At 39.9% G+C, this 11,937-nt stretch overlaps 1 protein-coding gene across 1 annotated transcript; it reads left to right on the top strand.

Annotated features, from left to right (window-relative positions):
* The first annotated feature begins 10,134 nt into the window (after positions 1-10,134).
* LOC147071562 (uncharacterized) lies at positions 10,135-10,986 on the top strand. The gene has a single exon (XM_085947969.1). It carries the CDS (start codon positions 10,135-10,137, stop codon positions 10,984-10,986), a length of 852 nt encoding a protein of 283 aa, XP_085804095.1.
* Positions 10,987-11,937: the final 951 nt, after the last annotated feature.

Genomic DNA, 11,937 nt, shown 5'->3' with positions numbered 1-11,937 from the left:
ACAGTAATTTAATGTAAGGTTTCTAGAATTTATCTGACAGGAGAAAATAGATAAACTGATCGTCTTGGCAACGGAATAACAAGTTCTATTATTACAACATTTTTACTAGCTCGTATTCTTATTTGTCTGGTGGTTGTTTATCCAGTGCAAATCTTGCAATCGATTTTTAACTAACTTACCGACTAGCTAGACATTTAAAACTTTTAATATATTTATCAGAATACAATGCCAATGCATTTTTTAATACTTTTAGGGATTTTTAAGTAGAATTGAAATCATTCTCTGCTAATTCTGTTTTGTATGAAAAGTTATTTTGACACCATTATCAGTTGCTAAGGGCGGGGGTCCTAGCAACTAAATTATTAATATACACGTTGCATTACTATGGAAATCAATATGACATGTCAAGTACAAATTTTTTTGATCGTTCAGACTAGTTTAGTCAAGTTTATATGGTTTAACAGACTTTAAAAACGTTGTATATAAAAAGTTCTTTTAATCTTGTAATTATTTTTAATTGAGCTTAAATAATTGAAATAACCGAACCGAAAAAAATTGTGTTTTTCGGTTAGGTACATATTCAAACACGCGCGTTAACATGATCTTACTCCATACTTCAGTTATCGTTTACCAATTTATGGCTATGGCCGTATGTTGTAGCTTAACTACTGGGAAATATCAATAGAAATGGCGTATTTCAAAAAAATACTACCTTATTCCTATTTCAATAATTATTATAGGACAATCATTATTCGTAGGATGTTTATCACATTTGAGTGGTCAAAGACATAGCTTATAATCATTATCTTTAGAATTATCTTCAAATGTATTAATCGTGCCCATTTTTTTAATAATGAATTGCCTAATTCTTGTCAAATTTGGGATCACAGAGATTATAAAATATATTTTTTTTATCGTAAATATTTCACAATATAATGTTAACATTAATTTTACTAATGGTTTTATAAATTCGGTTAAAAACTAATAAATCTTAAAAATCTTAGAATAATATTTTATGTAATTAAAATACTTTATGCAGTCATCAAAATATTTTAAATGAATATAAAGGATAATGAGGCTTCAAAATTATATAAATAGATTATCTACAACTTTTAAGAAATGTTCAGGATCATGCTCTGAAAATACAATAAAACCTCCATTTCGACTTACGCGGCGCACATGGCCCCTTAATATATATATTTACTATTATTAAACGAAACCTCTAGTACGAAAACTTTTTAAATTCCAAATCAGTAATCTAACCAAAAATATCGAAACACTCCCAACTAAAGGTTGAAAAGCCCTGTCCTACAAAATAATTTCACAAATAACATTTCGTAAGCGATCTTTGCAAAGATCAAGCCTTAGGTACAAAGTCCTACCTACCGGTTAGTGGCCGGCCAGGCAACAACCCCGACTACCTAACGGAACTCGGCGAAGTCGCTGGCATTTTTTTGAGACAAATTACCCCCCCCCCCCGCGACCGCATGTTTCGACCATCCATAGGAAGGGATGCATTTTTCAAAAATAAGATAAGAGGCTAGTACCGTATCGACCATGAAGGCGATATAAACAAACGGTCTCTCGTCGTCAAGCCTCGGACAATGGATTTTTCAAATCCTGGCATCTCGTCCGTGTCTTCTCTGTTGTAACTAATAATGTAATACTACCAATGCTTGTATAATTTAGTGTAAATAAATCCAGCCCTGTGCACGGCTTTCAATCCAAGAACCTGTGTTAATCCTTTTTAAACTAATTGTGTCCCCATGATGTCCTCACTTCCCAAACACAAATAATGTTCAATGAAGAATTTCACCAGCCTGCATGTGAGTTCTTTTTGAGGTATTAATACATATATTAAAAATCAAGAAAACTAAATAATTAACTCCATTCTGCCATGTTTCAATACTTCCCTTGGTTTATCCCTATCGCTACACCCCATGCATCCTGCCCATATCGGGTGTGGATCGTAATTACTCTAGAACTGGTACTGTTACATTTAGGATCAGCTTTCTCCTGCTTTTCCTGTCGCAAACTTTGTGTTGGATGCTAAACTCCGTCACTTAGTCACTCAACCTCATTGGTCCTGCATACCTATCACTTACCATCATTAAAGGTCCCCCAGGCATTCCAAGACACCGATGTAGTGGTTTTACAACTGACTTCGCACAGAAATGGTGATGCGGTATAGTCTTCTTCAAAGTCAACCCGCAGTTTGTGCTATTTAATATAACCATTTCAGTAGTCTTCAGTGCTGCATTGATTAGTTTATTGTTTACATTAGGCTGACTCCAGCCACCCACTGCACCATGGCGTCCAAAGATTATCCTGTCTTCGTTCGACGGTAAGCAGATTTGATTTACCCATGCTGCAACAGGAGAGTTATTAAAATTAAATCCTTGTACCCACTGCACGGTATACGGAGATTCTTGTTACTCTATGACTTACCTAAATAACAAAGACATTGGGTAGGATCAATCCATAGAACTTGCAATAAGCATGTGCGTACGCGACCAATTATTATGCTATTCGGATCGTCTTAGACCAAAATATCTGTCAATACAAACGTCTCAGTATTGCAGAATTTATAAAAACTTTGTTTCCAAATCATTTATGATAAGCCTCTTTAAAAACTGTACATGATAACTATTTATAACTGTTAATTAAAAGATAATCCATGTGTAGGGCTTCATTTTAAAATTAATTTTAGCGTGTTTTCTTTTCATCTTTTTAATCTATTCATAACAGGATTTCAAAATTAATACAATTATAAAGCAATAATAACGTTGATAAAAGCATTAAAATTCTGTATCAAAATTTTCCGAAAGTTTTCTTATTGGACTAATATATTGGGTCTCAAGTATAATAGATAAGTGAAACTGTCGATATTTTATGTCCGTTTGAAGAAGTACATTTATGATAAAATAAATCTTACGTGTTAGTCTAGCAGGGTTTTTAAGATTGATAACCCCGATTCTGAATTCAGAGTTTATAATTTTATTCCCGACAAGTATCCTTTGGGTTTTATCAGGAAAATTTATTTTCACGCGATCCCAATCTTCACTCGTATCATACTCACCTACCATTACTGCTTGCCTAGAGTAGGAAAAATCTTCGTATTAATAATTATTTGATGAAAATAAATCACGCTGCATACAAAACCACCAGACATTACTATTTACACCCGAACACACCTCACGCGCCGACTGTCTCCACGAGTTCATGTGCGTGAGGCAGTAGTGACGGTACCCGTTGAAGGTGGGTAGACTGTGGTAAGTTATTGAAAAAAATCGTTGTGTGTACTTATGTACGCGCGTTAGAAGTTATACTTCTGTGGCGTAACAAAACAAAAACTAGACTTGTAGTAATGACATGAACAAAAACGCCGACCTTCAGTTAGTGTTTGTGGCAGAGTATGGTTTAACGACATAACTATAAAAATCTAGCCTTATAGTCAATTTTACTTCTCAATAGCCGTGCGACAACCTCACGACAAAGTACAAACAGGATATATAAGTCCCATGGTTCTAAACTATGGAAGGAGCAGAAATGAAATGGTCGAAAAAGACCATGAACAGGTAACCAGTAGCGTAATCGTTTAGTAGTAGAAAGTAAATGTATGTTGTTAACCTTTTCTTTTGTAAATGTAATAAAAAATTTACGTAAAAGTTTCGCTTCAGAAAATCGAGACTGATCGAGTGTAATTGTAACACTGTGATCACAGGCTTCGAAATGTCACGTCGTATATTTCGACCGCGATCTATTTTAAATATAGATTGCTGGATAATGTCCATTAAACTTAGAAAATAAATTATGAGAGAAATTGTTTACGTAAAATCTGACAAGTACATGCTTGAATAATTTTTATGAGTAATAGAAATGTATGGAAATTAAAAAAGAAAATTTAACATTTATAAATTTATGTACTGTATAATTATGAGCAACGAATTTTAACACTAATTTTATTGAAACAAGATAGAGGCAAGCTATCATAATAAAAATATTGTAAACGCGTACCTATGTTATAGACGCGTAATTATTAATTATAGACTTTAGTAATACTATAACTCGCTAATTATAATAAATATTATAAAAGTAACTATTAGAAAAACTTGAGACCATGGTATAAATGGGTTTCTGCCCATAAACAATAATAAATCTCAATCGCATCCTAGGTAAATAAAATAATGAAGTATCGCATCGTAAAACACAAAATAACACGCGACCTTGAACTTTGAAGAAAATCTGTCTCGGTCAAATACGCGGCTCAGCTGTTTTACGTCGCGAGATAAAAATAGATTAAAGATTGCATTCAAATTACTATGAAAAAGCTACTATGAAAGATTGAATAAATTGGTAGTTGCTCATAATTAACATCTTGTTAAAATCAAACATTTATATACTTACGTGTAAATGTTAAGTGTGATATTATAGTATTTTTACGTAATAATATTTGCCCGAAAGGTAATTATCAAATGAGAAAGTCTTAGAGGGACCAAACAGTTTTATTAAAACTTAGTAAAATTCTATTGGCCTAAAATAACCTAGAGTGGTGGAAAAGACCAAGACGTGGGTGTAACCCTTTCGTTCTGTCATTTTAAAATTAAAGACTGCCATCCCCTTATCTAGTACGCAAATACCTATTCCGATACCTCGTTGGAAAACTAAAAACTTTCCCCTTCGTTTGAACACGTAAAATTATACAAAATCAACTATTTTGGTTACGTCATCGTAACTGCGCAGTTAAGAAACATGTTCTAGAGGGTGTTAAAAACACCCCTATTGAAATTTAATTTTGCAAAAATAAAAAAGAGTTAATTCAACCCGACTAAAGTGGAAGTTATCTCTATTAGAAAATTGTCAGGAACGGGAGATATACGTAAATTTATCTCATGAGAGAAAGAGATAGATCTTCCTTCCTTTACGGACTGTTTCCTATTAAACCTCTATCATCAGGGTATAAAAGGTGACACTTTGTTCCGTATATTCATTAGTTTTCTACACTATTCACCAGCGATCTTCAACAGAGCAGCAGTCCTCTCTGCAGTTGTGAGACATGGTTCTCATTAGCATTCGTGAAATCTACGTACAGTAAGACCCCATCGGCGGGCGAAACGTAGCGCGAATACCGCGTATCTGTCGGTAGTGACGTGTGCCGCGGAGTAATTTCTTTTTCATTACGCATCGTACGAGGTGACGCAATCGGAATAAATTACGCGATCGAATTTGTTTAATAAAAACAAATTAATAAATTCAGTTTGTAATAATAAATTTTAGAAATTATTTCGGGATTATAAAATAAATTTTTGAAACTTTATTAAGTAAACAATAATTATAAAAACAAATTTTAGTAAATAAATTTGTCAATATAAATAAACAATTGTGAACAAGTTTGTAAACATAAACAAACTTTCTGTAAACAAGTTCGTAAACACAAATAAATATTTGTAAACAAGTTGTAAACATAAATAAATTTTGTAAACAAATTTGTAAACAACAATAAAATAAATCCTATTTCTTTTTATGAACCCAATACTATGTGACTAAAGAATAAATTATAATTTTTCTTACGAGAAAACATTTTATGAAATAAAAATATTCAAAGAACATCTATGTATACATTCCCCGAGTTAGGTGTGACTTTTCGAAACTCGTGAAAGATTTCACAGAGATTCTATAGCGAACAAATAAATAGTTTACTGACACTTTAATGAGATTTAATTGCGAGAACAATGACAGATAACTTAATTGTGAAACCGTGAACTAGAACCTGAATAAATTCGGTACCACACCAACTGAGAGTTTTATTTGGGAAATCAAAAGTTGTATTACTACAAGGGAGGTCCACACCTCCCCAGTTCATCCTCTGCATCCTTAGTGACAGCCCGGCCTCATTTAAGAGCAAGCCGCGAGCCGGGTCATGTCACTAACCTAGATTCTTCGAATAGCTCTTAACTATCTTGTTAAATTACACACTCAAGAAAAGGGCCGTTATTAGAGCGCCGTTGGTTTATTTCTAAACACTTTCTCATTGTTTTTATTTTTAAAGTAACAATTGTCACTTCGACAATAATAAATTCGTACGGAACAATTCTACTATAAAACTTGCGTTTTTATATAGCTGACTGATTCGCAGGAATCTTCATTCTGCCGCGCACTTTTGTAACGGCGTGCGCGCGCAGCTCTCAATTTCACTCTCTACCAAACGCCCCAAAAGAAGTATAACTTCAAAAAACTTCAGTAATAGATATATTATTATATTTCATATGATATCCATTTGAATTTTATTCATTTTGAGTGTTCTACTGAATTATTATTTTACCTTTTACAATAGATATTTCTCGATAAAAAATAACACGCACTGAAATATGTATTTATAAAAGAAATGCCTCTGGGCACGCGACAGTATCGTACTGGTTTTGACATTCTGTGTGTGTGATTTTTACAAGACGTGTGTAATCGTATGTATGTGGTGAATGCGAGAAATGTTGAAAGATAAAATGTTATAGCAAATGGACGACGCTTTTTTATAAATCTAAAAAGCGTGGACATTCAGTTGTATTAATTATATTTATTATAGTAAGTATGATCGCTTTGAGATTTTTAAGGGGAAGCACTAACCATTTATTTTTTAATTCCTTAACTAGCTTACGTGGTTGTCATTTAAGGTAACCGGACAAAAAAAAACAAGACAAAACAGAACATGACAAAACAGAACAGTGACCAAACAAAACAGCCAGGTGAAAAATGAAACCTTAATTTATGTGGAATTTACTTAGGCTAGGTTAGGTAAGGTCAGGTAATCTTAGCTTAGGTTAGGTTAGCTTCCCTCCTGCGTCTGTCATCTTGTCGTGGTAGGAGGCTTCCGCTGCCTCAGGAGCTTACTAGGAACAGACAACGTCTTTAACCCAAGATATAGTGGAAGGCATCGTTCTGATGGATGTGTGGCCTGTAAACGCAAAATAACTGGTTGCAAACGATCCCTCAGAGGTGCCTGCCAACCTTTCTGAGTATTCTGGCTTATCCGGCTATGCGGAACCCTGGTCGGATGGACTTCTCTTCCCTTGCTACTCGTGGGATCAACTATGGATACTAATAAAACAAAAACAAATACGACAAAGATGTGGGAGACGGTGGACTTGTTGGAGGCAAAAGTCACGTCCTTGATGGCGTACATCAAAGAAAAAACCAACTTCCACGCCCCGATAAAGGAGGAACTAGCGGTGATCACCAATTCGGTATTGATATTGGCTGATCTCCGCAAGCATGACACGGGCACTTGCCAAGACGTGGCTGTGACTGGGCCGAAGCTAGAAACCAAGGCTACCCAGACTTCATCACTCACGGAAGCTGGGTCTCCAAAAGAAGAGGAAAAGTGGCGCAAGGACACTTCCAAGAGAACGGCCAAAGCAGAAAAGGCCAAGGAGGGGAAAAAGAATCAAAACCAAAGAGGAAATCACCAAATGGCCCTAAAGAAAAAGAAAAAGAAAACTCTAAAAACAAGAAAGGAAAAGAAGAAAAGTCAAGAAAAGAGAAGACAAGACAACTTCCTGGACCCAGAAATGACGCAATTGAAGTCAAAGCTGAGGGCAACGCCTCCTACGCGGAGACACTCCGGCGCATCAGGAAGAACGTCGTTCTCCCGAATGTCGAGGTCGCAGGAATTCGACAAACCAGGAGTGGAGACTTGCTCCTGCAAATGAAAAGAGGCACAAACCAAACCGAAGAGCTCGCAAACGCGATCACCAAGGCGCTGAGAGAAGGAGCCCAGGTGAGAAAGCTTACCCCCAGCGTCATTGTCGAAATTCGTGATATCGACGGAGCAACTGATGGCATCGAGTTGATGGATGCTTTGACGGCTGCGTCCCCCCGAATGGCAAAGGATGCAAAAGTCATCTCTCTGAGGCCTGTTTTTAGTGGCACTCAGTTGGCGGTCGTCAGACTGCCTAGAGATGCGTCCGCAGACTTTATCAAGGGGGGGGGGGTGAAATACGGATCGGTTGGGTGAACTGCCGACTAAGACCTCAGGCTCACCTCCCAAGGTGTTTCAAATGCCGTAGATTTGGGCACCTTGCAGCGGATTGCACAAATCCTGAAGACAGAAGCAAGGAATGCAATCGCTGCGGGATGGAAGGCCACAAAACCGCAGCCTGCACAAACAAGCCCAATTGCATGACATGCGCCAACCTCAAAAAGAGCTGCGATTACCAGACAGGGAGCAGAAACTGCGCAGCCCTCATAGCTGCATTGGAGGACAAGAAAAAGAAAAGATGATCCGAGTCCTCCAAATTAACCTGAATGGTTGCCAGGCTGCCCTGGACCTGATGGTGCAGATAGCTGAGGAGCGGCAAGCAGATCTCGTGATAATTTCTGAGCAGTATCGCAATGTCCCAAACCGGTGGTACTCAGGCTCAGGTTCGAGGTCTGCAATCTACATGCCGACTACCCACTTACGCATCACAGGCGTTAGTTGTGATAACGGAGGCGGCTGGACATGGGTAGAGATCGAAAAGCTTAGACTTTACAGCTGCTATTTCCCTCCCAATTCTCCCATAGACGCCTTCGCAAATGACCTCAGACGCCTCGAAGATGACTTGAAAACATCAATCCTACCTGTAATCCTTGCCGGAGACTTCAATGCAAAAGCTCCAGAATGGGGCTCATCGACAACAGACAGAAAATGAGTCTTACTCTCTGAGATGGTGTCTCACTTGCATTTACATGCGGCTAACATTGAAAGTCGTCACACCTTCGTCCGAGGCAGTAGCGGTTCGGTCATTGACGCCACGTTCGCGGACGAAACAGTCGTAGGGGGAATCAGAAATTGGCAAGTCCTCGACGTATACTCTCACAGCGATCACTGCTATATCAGTTTTGATCTGGAAGCGCGCTCCACCAGACCCCAACCGAATCTCGCAAACGTCGGTTGGGGTTTCGAAAGCTCAACCTGACGGCACTTGATGAGGCCGTTGCTGAAAGAAGGAGTGCGGTGCTAAGCAAATCACAGAGTGCTAGTGCTAAGGACATTACCAGCGCTCTGAACGACCTTCTGCAACACAGTTGTGACGCCTCAATGCCCAGACGTAGCAGCCAAAACCAGTGACGGCCAGTCTACTGGTGGAACGAAGACATTGCTGAGCTCCGCCGCTAATGCCTTTCCTCCAGAAGCCGAGCTCAACGGAGACCTAACAACCACGACCTCCAACGGAATCACCAAGACCACAGGAAGGCGCTACGGAGAGCCATCAAAGAGAGCAAGGCAAGATGTTGGGCTGAGCTGTGCAGTTCGGTCAATGAAGATCCCTGGGGCATGCCCTACAAAATTGTGAGAAAGAGGCTCAACACTGCAGTCACAGATCCCTACCTTGAGGGCCCAGGCAATCTGGAGTCAGTAATAAGCACCCTTTTTCCACAGCACCAGCCCATAGAACGTTCCTGTGCTGCGATGGACGAGGTGATCAGCCCATTCTCCGAAGCAGAACTGCTTATAGCTACCAAGCGCATAAAAACCGCGAAGGCACCAGGACCAGACTGCATTCCAAATGCGGTCTTCAAACGAATTGCATTGACTGACCCTGCGCTGCTGCTGGCGGTTTTTACACATGTCTGCGGGAAGGAACTTTCGCTTCGCCCTGGAAGAGGCAAAAACTAGTTCTTATACCAAAGGGCAAGTGGACGCCACCTGGCCCATCTTCGTACCGACCACTCTGCATGCTCAATGGACCCGGAAAGCTGCTAGAAAGACTAATCCTTCAGCGACTCCAGGAGTCATTGGAGGACGAAGACAAATAACTGTCACACAACCAGCATGGTTTCCGTTCTCGTCGATCTACCATCGATGCAATACCGAAGCTAGTAGCGACAATCTGACTTACCTGGCAAGGAAGAGTCAAGGCAAGCAAGCACGTCGTGTTGATTGCACTGGACGTCAAGAACGCCTTCAACACGGCGAATTTGTAACAAACCCTCAACGCGCTTGTCGAAATCGGCGCACCAGTGCACATCGTCAGGCTCGTCGAGAGCTACTTCACGGAGCGAGTACTCGAGTACGAGTGCATGCGCAAGAAGTGCCATCGTAATGTTTCGGCGGGTGTTCCACAGGGCTCAGTCCTTGGGCCAGCTCTGTGGAATGCGATGTACGATAGCCTTCTTAAAATCCCCTTGTCCGAAGAAGCGACTCTGGTTGCCTTCGCCGATGACGTGGCGGTTCTCGTCACAGCCAAAACAACCCAGCTACTATGCTTTGCTGCAGAGGAGACTCTAAGAAAAGTCAGAAGATGGCTTGACAGCAGAGGGCTCGAATTCGCTGTACATAAAACAGAAGCCGTCTTTTTCACAAGGCGCAGAAAGCTGGCGCCGCCAAAACTTGAGGTCAACGGCTTCAAGATGCCGTTTTCCAGATCATTACGGTACCTCGGAGTGCATATCGATGACAAGCTGCGATTCGCAGAGCACGCAGAAAAGGCGGCGTCCAAGGCAATGAGAATTGCAGAAGACCTTGCCAGGCTGACGGAAACTCTACTCCAAAGTGGTCCACTCCGTGCTCCTATACGGAGCCCCAATATGGGCCGATGCCACGAAAATAGAGAGGACGAGGCTCACTCTGGCAAGGGTGCAAAGAAAGAGTGCACTCAGAGTCGCTTCGGCATACCGCACGGTGTCGGAGGACGCCATCCTCGTGTTGACTGCAACTGCCACGCGTGGTGCGAAAGGAAACACGGCGAGCTGAATTACCACCTGACCCAAATGCTCACGAGTCATGGATGCTTCTCCAACTACCTTCACAGGATAGGGAAAGAAGCGACCCGTGAATGCCATCACTGTGGAGGCCATGACGATAACCCTTCACACAGGCTGTTTGACTGCCCAGCTTGGAAGGAAGCCAGAAACACCCTGAAGGGGATTATCAGCGAGGAAGCAATGTCGCTGACGAACATGGTTATCTCAATGCTGGAAAGCACAGCTGCATGGTCAGCATGGGCATAATTCGCATCGTGCGTCCTCAAGACTAAAGAAGAAGACGAAAGATCCCGGCGAGGAGAACAGGTAGAAGTGGCCTAACAAAAGGCAAGGACATAGCTGCCTCCCTGAAGTAATTCATAAAAGTGGATTCCGGGAGGGCAGCTGAGAAGAGGAGGGGGGTTTTAGTGGGTAATAATCCCACACTATCATCAGCCAGTCACCGCTGACTGCTGGTGGTGTCTTAAGAAGATTTTTCCCCGCTGGAAAAAAAAGGTTAGGTTTGCTTAGGTTAGATAAGGTCATTATTTCATTGTACCTAGTCAGCCAATCATTTTTTACATATTATATTGATTAAGATAAGCTATCCTAAGCTTGCCGGCAAAGTCCCGTTTATTTGAGGCTTTCTAGCGATGCGACAAAACAGAACATGACAAAACAGAACAGTGACAAAACAGGACAGCCAGGGGAAAAATGAAACATTAATTTATGTGGAATCTACTTAGGTTAGGTTAGGTAAGGTGAGGTTAGGTTAGGTTAGGTCATTATTTCATTGTACCTAGACACCCAATCATTTTGAACATATATTGATTAAGATGAGATATCCTAAGCTTGCCGGCAAAGTCCCGTTTATTTGAGGCTTTCTAGCGATTAGGAATGCAGTAATTCGGTATATAATTTGATGTATTATGGTGTATTGAAAATCTATGCTATTGAAAATCTATCAACATAATAGAGGTAGGACAATTTCAATATTAAATTTATATTTTTCCTAAAGGTCATACTTATATTTATCGTTGTTCTGTTTTGTCACTGTTCTGTTTTGTCACTGTTCTGTTTTGTCATATTTTGTTTTGTCATGTTCTGTGTTGTCTTGTTCTATTTTGTCATGGAACCGTCATTTAAAAATGAAATATGATGAAGAGACATAAAACTATATAAAAAAAAAAGATATATAAAAAGGGATTCGATGACATC

This window comes from Rhyacophila brunnea, unplaced genomic scaffold (genome assembly GCF_057557595.1).
Source record: "Rhyacophila brunnea isolate RB1 unplaced genomic scaffold, BYU_Rbru_1.0 scaffold_20, whole genome shotgun sequence".
In the NCBI taxonomy this organism is placed as follows: Eukaryota; Metazoa; Arthropoda; class Insecta; order Trichoptera; family Rhyacophilidae; genus Rhyacophila; species Rhyacophila brunnea.
The sequence above is the reverse complement of the archived record's forward strand: the minus strand, read 5'-3'. Positions and strand labels throughout refer to the sequence as shown.